General features: G+C 34.3%; 1 protein-coding gene across 2 annotated transcripts in view; it reads right to left on the bottom strand.

Moving 5' to 3' along the window:
* The window catches only part of STXBP5L (syntaxin binding protein 5L), a 324426-nt gene that overhangs the window by 88711 nt on the left and 209298 nt on the right, over positions 1–26417 (bottom strand). For both annotated transcript variants that reach the window (XM_069554728.1, XM_069554732.1), the window contains exon 19: positions 17119–17270. In XM_069554728.1, the coding sequence (XP_069410829.1) occupies positions 17119–17270 (152 nt within the window). The remainder of the gene's footprint in view (positions 1–17118; positions 17271–26417) is intronic.

Below are 26417 nucleotides of genomic sequence, written 5' to 3'. Positions count from 1 at the left end.
TCAAGTTCGTTTTCTCTCTCCCCTTATTCTATTATGTTATCATGGACATATTGGTGCATTTAAGTGTCCCATACTTCTCTAAAGTTTGTTGATTTTCTGCATTTTTCTCTGTTCTTAAGAATGCATAATTTCTATCAACCTACCTTCCAATTTGCTGATTCTTATTTCTGCTAGTTCAATCTACTATTGAGTTCCTCTACTGAATTTTTCTCTTCATTTATTATACTTTGCAACACTAGAATTTCCATTTGGTTCTTTCTCCAGAACCCTATCACCTATTTCATCTCCTCTTGCTCACTCCTCTGACAACCACAAATATGTTCTCTGTATATATCAGCATATTTTTTTTGCAGTTTTTGTTTGTTTTTAGATTCCACATATATGTAATATACAGTATTTGTCTTTCTGTTTGACATAATTCACTTAGCATATTGGCCTCAAGAGCCACTCATGTTTTCACAAAGGCAAGATTTCCTTTATTTATGGCTGAATTAATATTCCATTGCATATTTTCTTTATCCATTCATTATCAATGATGACTTGTTTCTGTATCTTAGCTATTGTAAATAATGCTGCAATAAACATGAGAGTGCATGTATCTTTTTCAGTGTTTTCATTTTCTTTGGATACATACTCAGAAGTGGAATTGCTAGATCATATAGCAGTTCCATTTCTAATTTTTTGATAAACTTCCATACTATTTATCACAGTGCTCGAACCAATTTCTTTCCCACCAACAATGCAAAAGTTCCCTTTTATCCATGTCCTTGTCAACATTTGTTATATTTTTTATAATAGCCACTCTAAGAGGTCCGAGGTAATTTCTCATTGTAATTTTAATTGCATTTCCCTGATGATGCACCTTTTCTTTTTAAAAATTCACTGAAGTATAGTTGATTTTAAATTTTGTGTTAGTTTGTAAACAGTGCTGCTGTGAACACTGGGGTGCATGTATTTTTATCTTTTCTAATAATGGTTTGCCTGGATATATGCCCAGAAGCGGGATTGCTAGATCATATAATACTTCTATTTTTAGTTTTTGAAGGAACTTTCATACTATTCTCTGTAGTAGCTGTATCAGTATACATTCCCATCAACAGTGTAGGAGGGTTCTTTTTCTCCACATCCTCTTCAGCATTTATGTTTGTAGATATTTGACGATGGCCATTTTGACTAATGTTAAGGTAATACCTCCTTGTAGTTTTGATTAACATTTCTCTAACAATTAGTGATGTTGAGCATCGTTTCATGTGCTTTTTAGCCATCTGTGTGTCTTCTCTGGAGAAACGTCTATTTAGATCTTTTGCCAATTTTTTTATTTTTTTAAAAAATTATTTACTTGCCTTTTGCTTGAACTTGGTCTTTGTCGCTGCATGAGGGCCTTCTCTAATTGTGCCGAGTGGGGTCTCCTCTTCATTACAGTATGCAGGCTTCTGGTCACGGTGGCTTCTCTTGCTGAGAAGCATGGGCTCTCGGGCACACAGCCTTCAGTAGTTGTGGCCCATAGACTTAGTGGCCTCCTGGCATGTGGGACATTCCCTGAACAGGGACTGAACCCCTGTCTGCTGCATTGGCAGGTGGATTCTTAACCACTGGACCACCAGGGAAGCCCCCTGCCCATTTTTTGATTGTTTTGTTTTTAATATTGAGATTCATGGGCTGTTTGTATACTTTGAAGGTAAATCCCTTGTTGGTTGCTTTGTTTGCAGATATATTCTCCCATTCTGAGCGTTGTCTTTTTGTTTCATTTATAGTTTGCTGTGCAAAAGCTTTTAAGATTAGGTCCCATTTGTTTATTTTTATTTTCATTATTCTAAGAGGTGAATTGAAAAAGATCTTGCTGTGATTTATGTCAAGGAGTGTTCGTCCTATGTTTTCCTGAGAGTTTTATAGTATCGGCTTTACATTTAGGTCTTTAATCCATTTTGAGGTTTTGTGTATGGTATTGTTGTTTAGTCACTAAATCACGTCCAACTCTTTTGCAACTCCATGGATTGTAGCCTGCCAGGCTCCTCCATCCATGGGATTTCCCAGGCAAGAATATTGAAGTGGGTTGCCATTTCCTTCTCCAGGGGATCTTCCTGACCCATGTCTCCTTCATTGGCAGGTGAATTCTTTACCACTGAACCCACCAGGAAAGCCCATATGGTATTAGGGAGTATTCTAAGTTTATTCATTTACATGTAGCTGTCCAGTTTTCCCAGCAGCACTTACTGAAGAAACGACCTTTTCTCCATTGTATATTCTTGCTTCCTTTGTCATAGATTAGTGACCAGGGGTATATGGTTTATCTCTTGTCTTTCTATCCTGTTCCATTAATCTATATTTCTTACCATACTGCTTTGATTACTGAAGATTTGTAGTATGGTCTGAAGTCAGGGAGCCTGATTCTTCCAACTCCATTTTTCTTACCTAAAATTCCTTTGGCTATCCATGGTCTTTTGTATTTCCACACAAATTGTAAACTTTTTTGTTCTAGTTCTTCAAAAAAAGTCATTAGTAATTTGATAGGGATTGCACTGAAACTGTAGTATAGTCATTTTGACAGTATTTATTCTTCCAATCAAAGAACATTTGTGTTGTCTTTACTTTCGTTAGCATCTTACAGTTTTCAGAGTACAAGTCTTTTGCTTCCTTAGGTAAATTTATTCCTAGTTATTTTATTCTTTTTTGATGAGATGGTAAATGGGACTGTTTCCTTAATTTTTCTTTCTGATGTCTAATTGTAACTGTATGTAAGTGATTTCTGTGTATTAATTTTGTATTTTGCAACCAAATTTATTTACCACATTCATTTATGAAATCTAGTCGTTTTCTGGTAGCATCTTTAGGATTTTTATATGTATAGTATCAAGTCATCTGCAAACAGCGACAGTTTTACTTCTTTTTTCCAATTTGGATTCCTTTTATTTTTTTCTCTGATTGCTGTTGCTAGGACTTCTAAAACTATGCTGAATAAAAATGACAGTGGATATCCTTGCCTGATTCCTGATCTTAGAGGGAACGCTTTCAGTTTTTCACCACTGAGTATGATGTTATCTGCAGGTCAGTGATAGCCTTTATTGTGTTGAGGTATTTTTCCTCTATCCCCATTTTCTGGAGAGTTTTTTTTATCTTAAACGGGTATTGAATTTTATCAAAAGCTTTTTCTGCATCTATTGAGATGATCATATGGTTTTTATTCTTCAATTTGTTAATATGGTATATCACACTGATTTATTTTTGGATACTGAAACAGCCTTGCATCCCTGTGATAAACCCCACTGGATCATGGTGTATGATTCTTTTAACATATTGTTGGATTCAGTTTGCTAGTATTTTGTGAAGGATTTTTGTATCTGTGTTCATCAGTGTTATTGGCATCTAATATTCTTTTTTGGTGGTATCTTAGTCTGGTTTTGGTATCAGGGTGATAGTGGCCTCATAAAAAGAGGTTGGGAGTGTTCCTTTCTCTGTAATTTTTTGGGAAGAATTTCAAAAGAATAGGCATTTCCTTTTTTTGATGTAATCCCACTTATTTATTTTTTATTACATTTTCTTTGGTTTGGGGGTCAAATCCCCCCCAAAAAATCACTGCCAATACCCATGTCACAGAGTTTACCACTTATGTTTGCTTGTAGGAGTTTTATGGTTTCAGATCTTACATTTAAGTCTTTTATCCATTTTGAGTTAATTATTATGTATGGTCTAAGATCCATTTGCTCTGTTATGTAACTTCCATGTCTTGTTGGTATTATCTATTTGATGGGGAATTATCATCATAGTTTCCCTTCCTTCTATAGTTCTTTAAACATATTTTTTAAAGTTGCTGTGAGGTCTTTGTTAAATTCAACATCTGGGCCCTCTCAGAGGCAATGTCTGTTTCCTTGCTTTTTCCTGTGAATAGGTAACACTTTCCCATTTCTTTGCAAGTCTCATGATATTTTGTTAGCTGGACATTTTAGGCAATATAGCGATTCTGGATGCTGATTACTGATTTCACTCCCCATTTCTGGTTTTTATTGTTATTTGCTTATTTGTTTAGTAATCTGGCTAGACTATTTTAGTGAAATTTACTTTCCTTACCTTGTGTAGGCTTTGATATTGTCCTCAGAAGGTGCAGCCTTCAGTGTATACAGTCACTCTGAGACGGCAGTGGTTTTTTTTAGCGGGGCTCTCTTTGATGCTTTTTCTGGTCTCTCTGGAAGTCTGTCTGCCTTTGTTGATTTCACTTCTAGCTATTAGGTATCACAATTAGAGCTAAGTGATTACTCTGCTATTTTAGAGAACACCCTGGCCCATATATTATTCCAACATTAAATGTGGACAGGGGTCATATTTGAAACCATTCTTGGAGGTTTATTCAAACCTTAGGAGAAGTTGTCTTAGCTATCTCTTTTCTGGACTTTCTGGTGGCTCAGACGGTAACGCGTCTGTCTACAATGCAGGAGACCTGGGTTTGACCCCTGGGTCGGGAAGATCTCCTGGAGAAGGAAATGGCAGTCCACTCCAGTACTATTGCCTGGAAAATCCCATGGACAGAGAAGCCTGGTAGGCTACAGTCCATGGGGTTGCAAAGAGTCGGACTCGACTGAGCGACTTCACTTTGATCTCTTTTCTAGGTTCTCTCCAGTGAACCAGCTGACTATGTCCTAGCTGGTTACTGTTAATTAAGAGGAACTACCTACCTCTTATTTTATTTCTATCAAACATTTCATCAGTTTTGAGGGCATTTTTATGCTTGAATTTCTCAAATTGTTTTAAATTTAGCTAGTTTGTTTGGAGAGAGCATCAGAATTCACAGTTCTTATAGACTATCTCATCTCCTGAGCAAAACCTCTAAGTCACTAGGCTGGGGTAGAGGCGGTAACCTCTGATTTTCTGTTTGACTTTTCTTTGGCATGAAACTTCTGCCTTATGAGCAAGCTGGTGTGAGAACAGTCAGAACCTCAGCATTTTTGACTTGCCATACCTGGTATAGAACTTCTGTCCTATTAGTTTGGGAACGGCTGCGGAAGGGAGCCTCTGACCTCTTGACCATACTCAGCAGGAATTTGGACTTTTCAACTTTGAGTTAGAGAGAGCAGGAAATGCTGGCAACTTGCAGGCAGGAGAGGTATAGTGCAAGTTGTGCCTCAGGTCTACAAACTCTCACTTTTTAAACCAAGTTTCAATATAGTTTCTTGAATCAATGCTTTTTCATTTTCTGCGTCCTCTTAGGACAATTACCAGAGACTAAGTGATTGGCTTTTTAAAAACAGGTTTTCCCAGTTATGCTTCTCTCTGCAGAACGTATCCCTGGTGCTTCTCAGGCTGGTATCTGAAAATCTATCCTGTATAGGGAAGTTTTAAGAATATTTCTCAAAGAAAAAAGTATTTATCAATTGTTTACTGCTATTATATAGGGATATAGTTGATTTTTGTATACTGACTTTTATTCTTTGATGTTGCAAAATTCATCATTGTTTTTATAGCTTTTTTGTTTATTCTTTTGGGTTTCCTACATATACCACAACACTACTGGCAAATAGAGTTTTAGTGTTTTCCTTCTGATTTTTATACAAATTACTTTTTAGCTTGCTTTTTGCCCCTACTTAAGTACAATGTTGAACAAAGATAATGAGAGTGGACATCACTCCCTTGTTACCAATTCTAGTAGAAAAAAATTCAGTATTTTAATATTATTTCATAATTATTATGTTAGTAAGTTTTTCAGAGATGGGTTTTATTCAATTTAGGATATATTTTTCTATTCCTAACTTTCTGAGGATTTTTATCATAAATAAGTATTAAATTATGAGTTTTTTGCATGTATTGAGGTAATTACATATTTTCTCCTTTGTTAGGTTAATTGGATGTTTTGCATTGATTTTCAAATATTAAACATATTCTTGGTATAAATGCACCTCAGTTATATTTCATCTTTGTTACAGATATCTGTCTTCCATTTGCTAATATATTATTTATCACTTTTGCATCTATGTTCATAAGTGAGACTGGTCTGTACTTTCCCTTAAGTTACTGTTTTTGTCAGATTTTCAACATTGTGCTGGCCTCATAATCTATTGGGAAGAATTCTCTTTTTTTCTAGCCCTCAAATTGTTTGCATAAAGTATGGGTTATTTCTTTTTTAAATGTTTGACTGAATTAGTCAGTGAGGCCTGCAGTTTTCTTTGCTGTGAATATTTAACTTTGAATAGAAAAAAATGTAAAAAAACATGAGTCTATTTATATTTTCCAATGTGTTTGTCACTTTTTTAAATTTGTCACTTTTTATAATTTTTTTCCTTTCAAGAAATCTCTTAATTTCATCTACATTTGGTTATTTGTGCTTTTCTTCTTTCTTGATCAGTCTTTCTCCGGTTTTATAGATCATAGTAATTTTTTTTTTTAAGAATTATCTTGTGGGATTGTTGATCTACTCTATCTTTTGCTCTACTCTATTTCACTGATTTCATTTCACTATTTCACTGATTTAATTTCTTTCCTTTGTTTACTTTGGGTTACACTATTCTTCAGTGTTTTAACTAAGAGATTTTTTTAGATTATTGATTTGAGATCCTTCTTTTTTCTCATTTAAGCTTCTAGTGTTCTAAACTTTCCATTAGGTACTACTATAGTAATATCTCAGTATCACAAATTTTGGTATTTTGTGTTTATACTTTCACTAAGTTAAAAAATAATTTTAAAAATTCCCTTATGATTTCTTCAAGACATGAGCTATTCTTAATTTTCAAATATTTGGAGATTTTAAGACATATTTCTGCTATTGATTTCTAATTTAATTTCTTTTATGATTAGAGAACACACTGTGCTTGATGATAATTCATTATTGTTTCATGACAGTCCATATTTATGAATGTTCCATGTTGCAAAAAAAAGTGTATTTTCATTAATATGATGCAAATGTCTATTTATGTCAGGTCATTTTGGTTAAGTTTTTTACAGGCTTACAAATTTTAATCCTTTGTCAGACTGCTCAAGTGAAGTGCTAATCATTCAGATTCTAGAAAGTACTGAGCTGAGCTGTGGCTGGCCTGCAGCTTTAATTAGATTGTTTCCCTTCAAAACCTTTGCTCCTCAATGCAACCCTCAAACTTCCCTATTCACTTTTTTAACAGGCTGATTGCTAATATTCTCAGTATTTGTGCAGAAAGAGGGTTGAGATGCAGTTTCAGATAGTTTAATTCAGCTTGGGTCAGATTCTATAATAACCCCTGAATGCAAGCACTTTGAGACTGCATGAATTTCCTACTTTTACCCACTAGATGCCAGTAGAGCACTCCTTCCCCAAGTTGTAACAACCAAAAATATTTCCAGGAATTGCCGAATGTCCCCTGGAGGACAAAATCATACTGAGTTGAGAACCACTGCTCTAAATTATAGTAGGTGTTTTATTTGTTTGACTTATACAAGGTGACTGTTAAACTCTAGAAAACTCACATCTATTACTAAGTAATATCTCTCTTATTTTTTATTCTTTGTTCATATAATTCAAAGATGGAAGCTTATATTTTACCTACTAATTACAGACCAGTGTGCTTTTCAATACGAAGTCTAGAGTAAGAAAACACTCTGTAAAACTGATTTCAAAAGGAAACCCATCAAAATACAGAACTGAAAAATAGAGATGCAAAAATCACTTGTTTAATTTCTCAACCAAATCATACATTTTGTAATTTGTATGATTACAAATTATACCCTCTGATTCTGTAGCTTTTTCCTTTTATGTACCTCTCTATTACAATAGAGAAAGCCTCCTCTTGGATACTAATTTTTGTACATATGCTCGGATATCCTCCCCTCTCACTTTTCTGGGGGATTTTGCTTCTTCTTCTTTCCTCTGTCCCTTATCATCAATCTCTCTTTCTTTGTGGATCATTCAATAGTCACATCAACTTAAAAATATGCTCTTTATCTAAAATGAAAAATATCCTCCTCTTAACATTTTCTTCCTATGCAAGTACTGACCTGTTTTTGGCACCCCTTCATAACCAAACATCTCAAAAGAGTTATTTACTTGTGCTGTTTCCTCATTGCCACTCCTTAGTCTAAAATAATTGTGGTTTCTATCCCAATACTTTTCCAAAACTACTTTGTAAAGGGTCGCTAATAACCTTCACAGCACAATACCCACTAACTACTTTTCTGTACTTAGCCCTACTATAGCATTTGATATGGCTGACCACTTCTTGAAATATCCCCCTTTAATATAGTTTCTTCAATAGTCTCCTCATTTCTTCTCTTCTCTCTGCCAAGTGTTCTCTGCCAGCTACTCTTCTTCCTTTGGAAATTAAATGTAATTCCTGTTGTCTCTGTTCACAAACCCTCACTTCCCTTCTTCTACTCCCTCCATAACTACCATTACATACTAAATTTGTATATGTATGTAAATTTGATTTGTTTACCTGTCCACTTGTCATCTTCACTTCGTAACAGATATATCAAAGATTAGCAAGTCTAAAACTCAACTCTTTAGTCCCTACCACCATGCCATGCACTAACCCTAGCTTCTTCTTTGTAAATATCATGATACAGTCATTGGCTCAAGCCCAGATTTGGGAAATAATCTTTTATTGTACCTTCTGATATCCCAAATTAAATTAGTTAGTAGCTCTGTAAGTGTTAATGATTCTTGCACCTGTCTGTTTTCCTCCAACAACACTGCTATCACCCTAGTCAAAATTACCTTCATTTCTTGCCTGGAGTAGAATATTGGCCCTCCAACTGGTATATTGCTTTAATTCTTTTTTGGCCTCACAGGTTTTTTTTTCATTCAGCAGTGTGGGTAATATTTTTAAGATATAAATCAAAGCCTATCATTTCCTTGCTCAAAACTGTTTCTTATAACTGCTTCAGAAATTTGTATGATCTTGTCCCTATTCATCTAGACATCAAAATATTAACCCACTTTTCCTGTCAATCACCACATCCCCAGACTCCTTGACCTTTCTACTTCTAGAAGATAAAGTCCTTAACCACTTTAGAACCTTCTTACAAGCTCTCCTCTCTGCCTGGAACATACTGCTCTCTGCCTTTCATGTGACCAGCTCTATTTTTTTTTTTAAAATAACTCTTTGAGGTTTAATCAGCCTATTTACAAAGTATTTAATTTGGTATATCTTGACAATCAAGATAATAAATGTATCCATCATGTCCAAGAATTTGTGTCCTTTTATAACCCTCCCTTCCAGCCCCTTCTCTATCCCCAGGCAACTGTGGATCTGCTTTCTGTCACTCTGCATTAGTTTTCATTTCCTAGGATTTTTTTATATAAATGGAATCATACAATATGTGCCCTGTTTTCTCTTACTCAATGTAATTATTTTGAGGTTCATCCATGGTATAGCACATATCAATAGTGTATGACTTTTTACTACTGCATAGTAAACTATTGAAAATATATATGAGGTTTGCTTATTCATTGAACTTTTGATGGAGACTTTAGATATTTCAGTTTTTGACTACTAAAGATGTTTGAATCTTCTGGTTGCTGTGAATGTCTTTGTATGGACACATGCTTTCATTTATTGAGGGTAAATATGATAACTACATGTATATAAACTGGCTAGGTCATATTAAGCATATGTTTAAATCTTTAAGAACCTGCCAAATGGTTTTATACCATTGTACATTCGCACCAGTGGTTTTCTATTTCCTTTGCATTCTTGCCAGTTCTTGGTATGATCATTCTTTTTAATTTTAGCCACTATAATGTATTATTATCTTATTGTAGTTTTGATTTTCTTAACAGTGAATGTTCAGAATCTTTTATATGCTTATTTTTTAATCACTATTTTCATTTGTGAATTATTTATTCAAATCTTTGACTCACATTTTTATTGGGTTGCTTGCTTTCTTGAGTTTTGAGAAAATAAAAATAAATTCTAGATACAAGTCCTTAATCAGATATACACTTTGCAAATATTTCCTCCTAGTATATGATTTAACTTTTCATTCTCAGAAGTGTCTTTTAAAGGGCAAAAAATGTTTACTTTTGAAGAAATCTGATTTATCTGTATGTTTGTTCCTTTATGGAGCATGACACTGATATTTTCTCTAAAACATTTTTGCCTAAGGTCACAAAATTTTCTCCTTTTCCCTGAGATTTATGGTTTTAAGTTTCATATCAAAGCTTATTAACCACTGTAAATCATTAAAATTTAGTACAAAGTATGAATCAAAATAACTTTTTTTATGAAAGGATATTCAGTTGTTTAAATACAGTTAATAGAAAAGACTATTTCTCTACGTAACTGCCTTTGCACCTTTGTAAAAAGATCAGTGTTCTGTATACGTGTAGGTGTATCTCTGGAGTGTCTGTTGAGTTCCACTGACATATTTGTCTTTGGATCAATACCAACCTGACTCAATAACACTAATTTTATTCATGTTTAAATTTATTTTTCATTGGAGGATAATTGCCTTACATTGTTGTGTTGGTTTCTGCCATACAACAACATGAATCACCCATATGTATACATATATCCCCTCTCTCTTGAACCTCCCTCCCACCCCACACCCCATCCCACCCCTCTAGGTCATCAAAAGCATTGGGCTGAGCTCCCTGTGTTATATAGCAACTTCCCATAAACTATTTATTTTACACATGGTAGTGTATACATATATATTATGTAGCATATATCAGTGCTACTTTCACAATCCGCCCCCTTCTCTCCTTCCCCTACTGTAACACTAATTTTTTAAAAAGTCTTGATTAGGTGGTGTTGGTTCACCAAGATCATTCTTTTTAAAGAATAATATTCTTTGGCTACTCTAAATCCTTTGCATTTCTATATGGGCTTTAGAATCAATTTGTCAATTTCTATTAAAAAGTCTGCAGGATATTTACTGGGACTATACTGAACTACAGATCAATTGGGAGAGAACCGATATCTTAATAATATTGATACATGTAATTCTTCATTTTTTTAGGTCTTTAACTTCTTTCAGAAATGTTTTCTGGTTTTCAATACATGAATCATTCACATTTGTTGTTTAATTTATGACTAAGTGTTACAGGTTGACAGAAATAAAATTGATTTTTTTAATATTGACCTTATATCCTGTACTTTGTTAAATTCACTTATTAGTTGTAGTAGCTTTTTTGTAGACTTTATTAAATTTTCTTCATAGATGATCATGTTGTCTATGAAAAAAGATGATTTAACTTCTTTTCCATTCTGGATAACTTTTATTTTTCTTGCCTGACTATACTGGCTAGAATCCCCAGTACAATGTTAATTAGAAGCGGATATGAATTACACTGGTATTTTTCTAGTCTGCCTAGTGGTAAAAAATAGATACTATTTCCATTGTTTGAGTGTTGGGTACCATTTCCTTTAGACCTTTCAGATGGTTCTTGTCCTTGGATAGCTACAGCATATGTGTGTATTGACTGGTACTTTGTTCAAGGAGGGAACTGTAGATCTCTGGGATCCTCTCTTTATGTGCTGGAGCTGCTTTGGTTTCCCTGGTTTCTCACCCCCATCTTCTCGACATAGGGAGCTGGTATCCTCTTGGGTTTCCCCCTCCTCCCTTTGCTGCAATCTAGAAACTCTCTCGGGGCAGTAAACAGGTGCAGGTAATAGAGTTCACTTCTTCTGTTTCTCATCTGCCAGAATTACTGGTTTTCATTGCCTGATGGTCATGTCTTGAAAACCACAGTTTCATTCATTACGACCGTTTATGTTTGTGTGTTTGGGGAAGGATGTTAAACCTTGTCCCTGTTATTCTATCTTGTTCAGAACTGTAAGTTCAAAGCTTTGTCTTATTGCTTCTTGTAAGGATTCACTTAAATGCTTCCTCCTCAGATAGGCCTTTACTGACAACACATTAAAAAAAATCAGTCCAACTTTTACATGTCTCATTTTTTTTCTTTGATAGCATTATCTTTTTTCAACTGTAATTGTATATCTAGAAATTTCTTTGTATGTTTTCTCTTATACATTGAGGGAAGAGACCATAATTATTTCATTCATTAAATGTCTAATAGCTAAAAAATATTTGACACAGATGATGCTTAATAAATATTCTTTAAATGAATGGACTTTTCCCATTTATTTGTTCCTTGAGGCATTCCTCTTATTCTTTGTTTTACTCTTCCTTCTTTCCTGACTTTCTCCAATCATTTTTTAAAAATATTTGACTCTCTTTTCTAATTCTCTTCTATTATCTTCCCCCCTTTTCTCCAGTTTTTCTTTATGCTTCTGATTTGTGTATCCAGGATCTGTTATGACTCCCTGTACTCTGAAAAAACTATGCAGTGAAAGAAAGAAAATATCTATACATAGGATTGAAACTTTCCAATGGATTCCCTCATTGCATAACCAGAAGTTGATGCATAAGCACTTTTTCTGACAATGTTCTACCCTAAGCATACTTTTTAAACCTCCTTTGGTTCAAATGGTATATTAGCAATTTTCAACTAGCAAAATTTGTCATTGTCACAAGTAAAAAGTAAAAAGCACTAGACAATGAGGCAGCTGACTGGATGTTAGCCCTAAATCTTCCATAAACTGGTTGTATTCTGCAAAAGTTATGTAACCTGTGGTGTGGCTTTCATCTTCGATGATGATAATTATAGAAAAATAATGTCTAATATTTATAGAAGTGCTATTATAAATGCTAATCTTGAAAAGTTCCAAAAGTCTCTAAAGGGTAAGTAGGGATTATGATTTTACTTTATGAGAAAAAAGCTCAGAGCAGTTAAATTATTTGCTTAAGATATAATGTCTAGTCAATAAGAAAAAAAAGAAAGAACTTGATATAAACCTTCTGACCCTAGGTCTCCTGCTTTTTCCAAAGCATTTCATTTCATTTACAAATCATAGTTTCATGGAAGACATGTAGCATCTCATTATGGCCTTCTAAGGATTTGATTTTTCTTATGTCTTGATACTTTAATTCTTTGTTTAGAAGAAACTATGATTTCTTTTCTAAGTTTCAGTGAATCCAGTAACTACAGAAGCCATGTCTACTCTCATTTATCAAATTTGAAAAGTCTCCCGTTGTTCATGTGAGTAAAAAGCATCACCTGTCAGACTCTATCTCACCACCATCATCACTGACTTACTGAGCTCATAGTTGTGCTGGTGTAAGAGGATAATAAGAAATTTACAAATGGTCTTCAGGTTCTCTTTGTGTACTTTCAAAGGCAGAGCATATGCATAAAAACACAAACAAATCTAAGTACCAGTTAAGTGGTTCAGACTCTATTGTGTCCAAGTCTGTACACTGTGGGCATTGTAGACATTTTGAATTAAGGAAATGGTGCAAAGCACTCTGATGGTAGCAGGAAAGGTTTACTAAAGGGAGTGAAATCTAAGGAAAGTTTCCAGAGAGTTTCACTTATAAGTGTAGTAAAAGCCACACACTGACTTAAAAGGAATGTTTTTATAGGTATAGTAGAAAATTCATTTGAAGATGTGATAGGAATTATATTTTAGAGTACCCTGAAGGAAGGTTTAAAATATTTTTTTTTTTAATTCTGAAGACAACATAAGATTATTGAAGTAATCAAGGTAAATGACATTTAAGCTTTATATCATGGTTGATATTGTATATAGACTTCATATATAGACTTCATATATAAACTATATGTAGACTTCATATAGTTTAACTAAGTGCCTGCTTCTTATTCTCAGTATCCAATTTCTTTCACTATAAAAGCATTACATGTTTATTATAGAAATACAATAAAATATATTAAAAGAAATTTATAAAATTTACAATCTCATGTTCCAGAAACTTCTTCCATCTGTATAGATGGATACATTCACATATACACACACACAATAGGGGGATTCCACCATGGGAAGGCTAGACTAGGATTCTGAAGTTTGAGTATGTATGTTAAACCACCTAGAGACTATTTTCAGGAAAAGTTTTGGCTGGACCCTTTTAGGTGGCAGTGGATGGGTAATGAATAGTATAGCGGAGAAGTCAGCAAATTTTTCATGTAAAGAGCAAGACAGTAAATATTGAGGTCTCATGGGCCATATGGTTTCTGTTGCAACAACTCAACTCTGCCACTGTAACTTGGAAGCAGCCATAGACAACATGTAAATGAATGAGTTTGGCTGTGTTCCAGTAAAACCTAGGCAATAGTTATGAGCAAAAACAAGTCACCTCTGGGCCCCAGAAATTTTTAAGGATGTCAAAAGTACTAACATCCTTTAGTTAATGGAACACAAAGTTTTAGATTTTTATAAGTGATGTAATTTTATTAAATATCTACAAGCTGGTGAGGTCTGAAGAAATGCAGAATAAGAGCAACAAATGTGTGTGTATCCGTATGTGTATATTTTATACAAACATGATATCTTCTTATATGTATTATTAAGCAAACTTTCTCAAACATAGCATAGATTAACATATTATACACATATTCTCATACCAATAAATATTCACCCATAACATCACTAATATTATCTGTATCTCTAATCATACTCTCACTCTTCATTCTTTCTGTACCATTTTTAAGAATATCTGACTCCACCATTTTCAGATTTGCATTTGCTACCACAGTAAAAGTTATTATTACTGACTTATATTTACGACCTTAATTTCCCAATTTCAGTGTTTGGCTCCTAAAATAAATATAGAAATGTTTATTTGCATATTCTATTTGAATGAAATGCATCAGATATTGGAAATATTTGGCTCCCTCTAAAAAATCTAATTATATTAGAAAAAGCAAATACTGTGGCCCTGGTTACAATAATTTTATAAAATGGCTGAAAGCACAAAGTTTCCAAAATAACCATTCAATTATTATTGATACTAGATTATCAGGTTTATTATTTACGAGGACACCATGGCTCTTCCTCCTCAAAACAAAAGACAATGGCTCTTGGACTAACAACACATGGTATGCATGATTTGAAAGAAACACTGAAACAATGAATATGGGTACATAGGTATTTGACAATAACTATTTGAAGTGTTTATGTAATTTTTATTAAAATTATCAGGTTGCATTTCCATAACAAAACGAAAATTTGCATGCATGCTGAATGTGTTTTAACAAACACATTACTGAGCACAGATGTATGGATTTAACTCAAGCATTATGACTTAAAAAAGCTATTTGCCTAACCTTTATAAAACTTACTCTGATAGGAAGTACGGATCCGTTTCGTTAAATCAGGATAAAAGTTAGACAGGCCACGCATGCAAAAGTTGTCTTTGGAACATGCCAGAACACCAGCATCAGCAGCAGGCAGAAGGAAGAGAGAAAAATAGTCTAAAGTGAAAGGAAGTGATATCATACCAGAATCTAGAACAGCCAAGATGAAGAAATTGCAGCAAGTTTAGGTAATCAAATTAGAAAGGAGATATTTAAAAAATAAATTAATTAGAAAGTAAGAGGTGATAGATGAATGATGAGTATGCTGTAGTAATTTTATTCAGTCAAGTCTCTTATAAAAATAAATGGCATTTCTCTTACATGCATTTTACATAGTAAACTTATTTAGCTTATAAATAATTTGTATGTTATGTCATAAATATAAAAATGGTTGTCTTTAATCCTCCGTATTAACAAGAAAGCCTAGGGATTTTAGTTTTTTTTTTTTTTAATAACAAAGTGAGTACTCATTATATAACTAAATACAAGCATAGTTTACTTCATCCCAGTTTTTCCCAATTTTTGAATCATTCAAATTCTGAGTTCTAATCATAATGTTTGAGGCTCAATAAGTTTAAATTAAATGATAATTGAATTATCTCTTGTCATTCCATAGTGTATTTCCAGCAAGTAACTTAGAACTGTCTTAAGATCCACAGCTTTTCTGATTGAATTAGTGTTTCAGCAGACAAACAGTGTTTACTTTCCCCTAATATCTATCGAGAATAAACGAGCTTTCAAAAATCAACTTTCTCTTTCTCAATCATGAGGGAATCTTAAGGTACATGCATGCACAATTTCTCTATTCTGCCTTTCTTTCAAAAGCCAGTAGTAGTAGAAGCAGAACCTGTGTAGTTTTATATTTCTGGCACTCCAAAATATTGCTGAAAGATGAGATCCCTAGCCACAAAACCCAGGTTTTGTGGGTTCTGAAGGAGAACTTTTGTGCTCCTGAAGAGTCTAGACTATAAATTTAGAAGGGGTTGAGGCTTACAAAAAAAGATTAACAAAGAATTTCAGTATATCAAGTAATTTTTTGTTAGTCCCAAGGGAAACTTCACTTATTATCACTTTCATATGTTAAATCTGGCACACTTACAATTTAAAAAATAAAACCTACAATCATGTACCTTTTTTTTTTTTTACTTTATAATAGTCTTCACCTGGTATATTTAGTAAAAGTGTCAATATTCAACTGATTATTTTAAAAATACAGAAAATTTTAAAAACTGTATAATGTAATATGTAATACTGTAGGTGTATGTCTAGCTGCAAACCATTTAGCTCAACCAGTTTTGTTTTGTTTTTTACCAACTAAACTATGTCAGTGGACAAAAAATATACAAAATATTGGCAATGTTTACAAAGCCAACTATTTGGATATATACTGAAATTTCAGTAAAACTTGGCATATCAAAGTTTGGTATTACATGTAGAAAGTATTTTGGATTGTATTTTAATAACTTTATATATTTTCCTTTATAATTGTCCTGTCAAAAAAATATCATCTTTCATAGCATTGTAAAATGTTAATTAACATTTACTGCATTTGTGAAAATACCTCCAAGAAAGTCACCATCCAACAAAAAAAAAGACAGCTAAAAAAATGGAGCTAATTTAAAAAATTACAATGGGTGAGTAACTGTTACATTTTTAAAGCTATAGTATATTAGAAGAAAATTATCCCATTGTAAGTAGTTTTTTTTCAACAAAAGAGACTAATTTTCTTAACATTTTTACATTCGATAGTGTCTTATTTTGTTATTTCTTAGGAATTCAACTTAAGAACATTGAGATGCTTCCTAACATTAATAACAAATTGAAGTTTAAACACCTTCTTTACCCTTTCAGAGTCTCGCTATGTTTCTGCCCAATTTTACTTACATGGCATTATAAATTATGCTGATTTTATACTGCTATGCATTTGAATAGCATCACAGAAGACAAGAAATCTAAAGGAAAGAAAACAGGTGAACTAAATAAGTTCATAATCATCTTGTTTTATCTACCTGCAATGAACTGCTTGTTTTTTCGAGGAGACCGTGGTTGTCGTTGGTATATGTCACTTGATCTATACAGGTCAATGGTCCCCATGCTTAACAGTACAGTCTTCTGTATAAAATCCACCACAGCCAACCCATTGCAGTTTCCAAATGCAACTCTGAGAGAAAAAAAAAATACAACTAGAATGTATCACACCAACCATTATTATTTTGTCTCCGAATTTAAAAAATAAATATGATTATTGGAAAATAATGCTTTAGGATTGGGTAAGCCAGGCAGTGATTGGTAGTCATGAAGGAAATGGTGCCTTTTACATAGGATAGGTTAACCTTGTATAATAGCCAGGACCACTGCAAAAAAACAGGAATGACCTGCAATAATGTTTTCTCAGATATTTTCTCATGTAAGTAGTGATTACTCAGCCTGTTCTTTAATAACTTGATTTTATGTGATTCTTCTGTAAAAACAGAAAATCTTCTTGCTATGAAGGGGAAACTAGGTCAAGAAATGTCACACTTTAATAGCAACAGATACTTTATGCAATTAGATGCCTTTTTCAAATAAAATCATAATTTGGGGGTTCCAAATTAGTTGTCTTAAACAGAGTAGATATTTAACAGAAGATTTTACGTAAAGATTAACTTCATATATCAAAGATTTTGTTACTATGGTAGATATGAAGAGAGACAGAATTTTCATTCACAAAAATTTAATAATATCCTTGATCTTTTGGTCTTTATTTTGTCCCATTAAACTACAGAGACTATTTGAATTAATTTCTTAACTAAATCTCCTCTAAAATTAGAACAGATCTCCTAGGCAGATGTTTTGATCACCTTAACCACTGTGCTGTGCTGTGCTGTACTGGCTCGTGTCTGACTCTTTGCCACCCCCTGCCAGGCTCCTCTGTTGGCATATACTAAACTCTTTTTTTCTCCATTCACAACACGACTTCTAGCTGAAAAATTGTAAATCTGTGCTTTTTGCTTCCTAAATTAAATATAAAATAGTTGTATGCATGTTGTTTCCTCACTTTAAATAATTCCATGTTATTTTCTTAGATTGAATCTTGTGGACGAGTCACCAGCTACTGTAAATCTAGTTATTTCTACTGCACCACACTGCCTTTCTCACAATAAGTGAAAAGAAAAATTCTGTCATACTAGGTGTTTTGCTATTTTATATAAAGTTCTACATCTTCCAGGAAGACTGACTCTGGAAACTGGAAAAAAACATTGTAAAAGTCAGAAGATTCCATCTCATCATTTATAGATTATGTGCCTGAGAAAAATTAATAAACATTGCCAGGCCTTAGTTTCTTTACTTTGTAATGAGAATTACAATGTTAGATTTATCTTGTTCAGAGCTTTTATGAGCATCAAATCAGAAATGTTATTAAAGTACTTTGAAAAGTTTCCACACAAATTAGAATTGATCTTAATATTTCTTTATGTACAATATTACATAGTGTAGTGAATTAATATCTCTTCAATTTTTAACGTTAAAATGTAGTTCCTCTGCCTACAGGTATAAGAGTTCCCAAATGCAATTTTGAGAAAAAAGACAACTAGAATGTATGACACCAACAAAAATAATTATTTTTGAGTTAAAAATAAGAATACTACCTCCAATTAAAATAAATAAACTAATTAAAAAATAACAATACTAGAAAGTTACACCTTAGGTTTGAGAAGGTTAGGCAATGGTTGTTTGAAAGGATATTGGATTTAACCTTACACCTTAACTAGAAAACTGAACAAAATATATTGAAAAACAGTTTTCACATACTGGTCAACAGGAAACATAGAGTAAGATGAAAGAAGGATAACAAAATAAACTTTAGGCATTCTAGTTTAAGTGTTCTAGTTTAGCAAATGGAGAAATTTCCCAGGCTAGAGCACAGGAAACCAAAGCTCAAGGACAGATCAGAAGTCTTGCTGAACTGAGGCGACAGAAATCAGAGTCTGATGCAGCAAAAGCAGTGAGAATTTATAAGGCAGAATTCCAGAGAGAAGACAGCAGCACAGATGGAATACACCCGAGATGTATAGAATGGCCCTCTTCAGAGTGCGTCTGGGCGCCCACGTAAATAAAACTACCCAAGGCTTGGGAACAAACTACCAACAAAGGTAAAACAGAGTAATTTGCAAAGCTCATCCAAGGCTGAGAATATTTCATGTCACTACCAGCCACACTGCTGAGATGTCCAAATACATGGGAAAACAGATACAGCAGTGTGACCAAATTGGCCATAAACTAAAAGGCTTTTCTGGATCCATCCTAAACAAGCTCAAAAACTATTCTAAGTAACATAACTTCCTTCCAGAAAACTACTGAAAAGAATCCAATAAAATATCGACATAAATATAAAATTAACAATGTTAACTACATGAAAAGTATTAACAGTAGGCATATAAAGAATTAAGAAACAGACTGATAACCAGGGGGAAAAATAAATCAACAGAAACATATCTAGAAGTAAAATAGATAGTAAAATTGGCCAAAAAGGATGTTAAAAATGCTTTGGAAAATATATTCCAGATATTCAAGAAGGTTGAGGAAAACATGAATGTGGAAAATACATTTCTTATTCAGAATATTCACAGAACTCCCAGTAATAATAAGATAATTTGATTTAAAAAGTAAGCAAAAGATATAAACAGATGTTTCACCAAACAACATGCACAAATGTGAAAATAGCACTTCAAAGATGCCAAACATAATTACTTACCAGGAATACATAAATTAAAACCACAATTAGATACCACTGAACCCATCAGAGTAGATAAAACTGAAAAGATCAACACTATGCACTGTTGACAGGTATGTGGTAAAGCCAAAACCCTCATACGTTCTCATGGAAATGCGAAGTGATACAATCCCTTTATAAAACAGTTTATTCTGTCTCATAAATATATACTCACCACATGACTGAGAAATTCTGCTCTTATTTACCCATGAAAATACAAATCAATGTTACATAAGGACTTTTGCTGCTGCTGCTAAGTCACTTCAGTCGTGTCCGACTCTGTGTGACCCCATAGACGGCAGCCCACCAGGCTCCTCCAGGTGGATTTTCCAGGCAAGAACACTGGAGTGGGCTGCCATTTCCTTCTCCAATGCATGAAAGTGAAAAGTGAAAGCGAAGTCACTCAGTTGCATCCGACTCTTAGCGACCCCATGGACTGCAGCCTACCAGGCTCCTCCACCCATGGGATTTTCCAGGCAAGAGTACTGGAGTGGGGTGCCATTGCCTTCTCCAATAAGGACTTTTACTTGAATGCTAATGGTAGATTTATTCTTAATAGTCCCAAACTGGAAAAAACCCACATTTCCATCAATGATTAATAGATACAACACACTTTTGTATATCCACATAAATGAATATTATGAAGCAATGAAAATGAACAAGTCACAAATATTAATAACAGATGAATCACAAAAGCATTATGCTAAGTGGAAGAAAACAAGATAATTTATGCTTCTATTTATATAAAATTATAATATATGTAAAAATATGGTGACAGAAAGCAAATCAGTGGTTTTACAGGGCCAAGTAGTGACAGGTAATAAAAGGGCACAAGGGAACTTCTGAGGTGATGAATAGTGTTTATAAAATTAGTCTGTTGGTGGTTACATAACTTACACTGTCATGTATATTTGTCAAAACTCATATTGCATGCTTGGTAAATTTTTTTTCATAAATGTTAATACCTCCATACAGTTTTTAATATTAATAAAAATCAAATTACTACCAAAAGAGACCTGTGTGCTTCCTGACCCAGCAGCCAGTCAGCCCACATTTCGAGGGCATCATCTCCAACCTAGTGTCACAGTCCTAGCCCTGAACTGGTGAAGCCAGAAAATGCAGCCAAACCAGAGTGAGGACTCCAACTCATCAGCCTGAACTTGAGGAAGCCATAGGCCATTGCTATTAACAGTGCAAAAATGAATATCCTTTATGATTTAGTTTCACTCAAATAGAGTATATTTAGGGGATAAATTTCTAAAAATAAAATTACTCACTTATGTGAAAAACACTGTATATTTTACTCTTTAATTCAAGCATAACACATATAAATTAAACAGTTATCACAAAGTGAACAACCTCACATAATTATCACTACATCAAGAAACAGAATATTACCAGCAGTTGACTTGTGCTTCTCCTGATTATTACTTCTGTCTCCCCAAATCTGACTTCTTATACCAAAAGTCAGTTTTACTCGTTAATAAATGTTTCACTTTTTTCTAATATTAAGTTACATGTAAATGAAGTTCATTTTCACTGCTAGAGAAATTAATATAATACAATTTATTCAGTCTACTCTGGTCATTTGTAGTTTGGGGATATTATAATATTGCCATCACAAATAATGCTACTGTCTTGATTGATTTATTTTTAATTGAAAGATAACTGCTTTACAGTATTGCATTTGTTTCTACCAAAAGTCAACAATGAATCAGCCATAGGTTTACCCATATCCCCTCATAGTTGAACATCCCTCCTACCCCTCTCCCCATCTCACCCCTCTAAGCTGTTATTGAGCCCCAGTTTGAGTTCCCTGAGTCATACAGCAAATTTCCACTGGCTATCTATTTTATTTACGGTAATGTATGTTTCCATGTTACTCTCTCTATACCTCTCCTTCTTCCCACCACCAGCCGTGACCATAAGTCTGTTCTCAATGTCTGTGTTTCCATTGCTGCTCTGCAAATAGGTTCATCAGTACCATCTTTCTAGATTCCATATATATGTTTTAGTATACAATTGTTTTTCTCTTTCTGACTTACTTCACTCTGTATAACAGGCTCTAGGTTCATCTACCTCAAATGTGTTCCTTTTTATGGCTGAGAACTGAACATTCCATTGCCTTGGAACTGAACAGAGATCATTCTGTCATTTTTGAGACTTCACCCAAGAACTGAATTTTGGACACTTTTGTTGACTATGAGGGCTACTCCATTTCTTCTAAGGTATTCTTGCCCACAGTAGTAGATATAATGGTCATCTGAGTTAATTTGTCCATTCCAGTCCATTTTAAATCACTGATTCCTAAAATGTTGATGTTCACTCTTGCATCTCCTGTTTGACCACTTCCAATTAACCTTGATTCATGGATCTAACATTCCAGATTCCTATACAGTATTGTTTTTTACACCATTGGACTTTATTTCCATCACCAGTCACGTCAACAACTGGGCACTGTTTTTCCTTTGGCTCTGTCTCTTCATTCTTTCTGGAGTTATTTCTCCACTCATCTCTAGCAGCATATGGGGCACCTACCAACCTGGGGAGTTCATCTTTCAGTGTCCTATCTTTTTGCCTTTTCATACTGTTCATGGGGTTTTCAAGGCAAAAATACTGAAGTGGTTTGCCATCCCCTTCTCCAGTGGACCACATTTTGTCAGACCTTTCTACCAGAAAGATCTCTGTTCCTTTCCAACCCATTCCTTTCCAATCATTCAATAACACAGTAATCCAAGTGTATGCCCCAACCAGTAATGCTGAAGAAGCTGAAGTTGAATGGTTCTATGAACCGTTCTAGGTCTAGTTCTAGACCTTCTAGAACTAACACCCCAAAAAGATGTCCTTTTCATCATCAAGGACTGGAATGCAAAAGTAGGAAGTCAAGAAATACGTAGAGTAACAGGCAAGTTTGACCCTGGAGTCCAAAATGAAGTAGGGCAAAGGCTAACAGAGTTTTGCTAAGAGAATGCACTGGTCATAGCAAACACCATCTTCCAACAACACAAAAGAAGACTCTACACATGAACATCACCAGATAGTCAACACCAAAATCAGATGGATTATATTCTTTGCAACCAAAGATGGAGAAGCTCTATACAGTCAGCAAAAACAAGACCAGGAGCCGACTGTGCTCAGATCATGAATTCCTAATTGCAAAATTCAACTGACTTAAACTGAAGAATGTAGGAAAAACCACTAGACCATTCGGGTTTGACCTAATCAAATCCCTTACAGTTATTCAGTGAAAGTGACAAATAGATTTAAGGGATTAGATCTGATAGACAGAGTCCCTGAACTGTGGATGGAGGTTCATGACATTGTAGAGGAGGCAGTAATCAAGACCATCCCCAAGAAAAAGAAATACAAAAAAGGCAAAATGGTTGTCTGAGGAGGCCTGACAAATAGCTGAGAAGAGAAGATAAAGGCAAAGGAGAAAAGGAAAGATATACCCATTTGAATGCAGAGTTCCAAAGAACAGCAAGGAGAGATAGGAAGGCCTTCCTCAGTGATCAATGAAAAGAAAAGAGGAAAACAATAGAATGGGAAAGACTACAGATCTCTTGATGGGCACAATATATGACAGAAATGGTATGGACCTAACATAGGCAGAAGATATTAAAAGAGGTGGCAAGAATACACAGAAGACTGTACAAAAGAGATCTTCACGACCCAGATAATCATGAATGTGTGATCATTCCCACACACCTAGAGCTAGACATCCCAGAATGTGAAGTCAGGTGGGCCTTAGAAAGCATCACTATGAACAATGCTAGTGGAGGTGATGGAATTCCAGTTGAGCTATTTCAAATTCTAAAAGATGATGCTGTGAAACTGCTGACTAGGATGAGGTGCTACCTCATTGTGGTTTTAATTTGCATTTCTCTGAAGATCAACAGTGTTGAGCATCTTTTCATATGCCTGTTAGCTATCTGTATGTCTTTGGAAAAATGTCTTTTTAGATCTTCCCATCTTTATAAATTGGATTCTTTGGGGTTTTTTTTTTTTTTTTTTGAGTTTATGAGCTGTTTGTACATTTTGGATATTAACCCTTTGTCAGAGGCATAGTATGCAAATATTTTCTCCCATTCCATAGGCTGTCTTTCATTATTTTGATGGTTCTCTTTCCTATGCAAAAGCTTTTACATTTGCTTTGATTGCTTTTGCCCTGGGAAACTAAACAAAGAAAACATTGCTACAATTTATGTCAAAGAAAGTTTTGCCTATGTTCACTTCTAGGAATTTAATGGTCATAAACTAACATTTAGGTATTTTAAACTTGTTACATTTATTTTTGTATGTGGTGTGAAGGAATTTTTTTTATGGTTCTTCTATTTTATTAATTTTTTAAAATATAAATTTATTTTAATTTCATTGTTTTACACGCAGCTATTCAGCTTTCCCAACACCACTTGTTGAAGAAACTGTCTTTTCTCTTGTATATTCTTGCCTCCTTTGTCATAGATTAATTGACCACAAATGCATGGGTTTATTTCTGAGCTCTCTATTGTGTTCCATTGTTCTATATATCTTTTCTTGAATTAATACAACACTGTGTTGATCACAGTAGCTTTATAGTACAGAATAGAAACTAGAAGCATTATGCTTTGATTTTTCCCTCCCCCTCAGGATTGCTTTGGCAATTATGGGTCTCTTCTGGTTCCATATAAATCTTAGAATTATTTATCTTAGTTCTTTGAAGAATATCATAGATATTTTGATAGGGATGACATTAAATCTGTAGACTCTGGGCAGTATGACCATTTTAATAATATTAATTCTTACAATCCAAGAGCATAGCATATCTTTCTGTTTCTCTGAATCATCTTCAATTTTCTCTCTCAATGTTTTATACTTTCAGCATCTAAGTATTTCACCTCATCGGTTATGTTTAGTCCTTAGGTATTTTATTTTTTAATGCAATTTTAAATGGGATTTTTTACTTTCTCTGATATTTAATTATTAGTATATAGAAATACAACAAATTTCTGTATATTAATCTTGTATCCTATGACCCTGCTGAATACATTTGTTCTAATAGTTTGGGGGTGTATATTTTACATAGAGTATCATATCAGGTACAAATAGTGACAGTTTTGACTCTCCCCTTTCAATCTGGATACCTTTCCTTTCTCATCTAATTGCCGCGGCGAGGACTTCCAATACTATGTTGAATAGAAGTGGTAAGAGTGGGTAACCTTGTCTTCTTCCTGTAGTGGGAAGGCTTTTTCAACATTAAGTATTATGCTGGCTATGGGTTTGTCATAAATGGGCTTTATGTCGTTGACATATATTCCCTCTATATCACTTTGAGAGTTTTTATCATAGATGAATTTTGAAGTTTATCAAATGCTTTTTCTGTATAGAGATGATCATGTGGGTTTTGTCTTTCCTTTTTTTAATGTGCTGTATTGTACAGATTGAGTTGTATATATTGAACCATCCTATGACTCTGGAATGAATTCAACTTGATCACGGTGCTTGATCCTTTTTATATATTGTTGGATTTGGTATGCTAACAGTTTGTCGAGGATTTTTGCACCTATATTCATCAAAAAGATTGGCCTCTTATTTTCTAGTTTAGTAGTGTTTTTGGTTGGTTTTGGTATTGGGGTGATGGTGGCTTCACAGAATGAATTTGGGAGCATTCCCTCCTCTTCAGTTTTTTAGAACAGTTTGAGAAGGACAGGAACAAGTTCTTCTTTGTAATTTTGCTAGAATTCCCTATTAAAGCCATCCTGTCCTGAACTTCTTCTGCAGGGAGTTGTTTTTATTATTATTACTACAGATTCTACTTCACTTCTGGTGATCAGTCTGTTCAAATTACGTATCCTCTTGATTTAGTTTTGGCAGCCAGTCTCCTTGCAGCCATGAGGGCTTGTTTCCTTTATGTAGGGCTCCAAGACTGGGATTTCTAGTCTGTGGCTTGACCTGCTCACTCCCCAAGGGATGTGTCTATGCATGCAGACCTTTTCATCCTTTCAGAGCCCAAGGTGGAGGTGCCAACCCTTTGACTTTTTTCCATCCTACCTAGTTACATGGAAATTTTTCTTGCACCTTTGTTGTATAGGACTACTTTGGTCAGTCTCCAGTTCCATGAGACTTCTTCCACACACAGGTAAATTTTTGAGTTGTTTAAGGGGGTAAGGTGAGCTCTAACCCTTCTACTCTGCCATCTTGATCCAATCCCTTTTCAAGTTTTGACGTCATTATGTTGGCCACATGAGATGAGATGTATGGCACTTTTTCTTTCACAGGTTCTCAGAAAGAAAATAAATACTGTTGTTACTTATTTCTTAAAACTTTGGTGGAATATACATGGATGCCTGAAGTGTTTTGGCAGTTGAGTGTTCATGAGGCAGGTGTCCAAGGTTTCTCATACAATTATAGGCTCTTCAGAAGCTTTGGAGTGACTGTCACCCCCACCCCCAGTTACTGAACAAGGGAAACATGCTCTCTGACTTATTTATTCGAACAGCTTTCAGCAATTTGCCTGAACCTAGCAATATACCCTGATAGCTCTTAATTTTAGCATCCCCTTGCTTTGCAGGTCAA

The sequence above is a fragment of the Ovis canadensis genome, chromosome 1, assembly GCF_042477335.2.
Source record: "Ovis canadensis isolate MfBH-ARS-UI-01 breed Bighorn chromosome 1, ARS-UI_OviCan_v2, whole genome shotgun sequence".
Lineage (NCBI taxonomy): Eukaryota > Metazoa > Chordata > Mammalia > Artiodactyla > Bovidae > Ovis > Ovis canadensis.
This window is presented reverse-complemented; position numbering and strand designations above follow the sequence as displayed.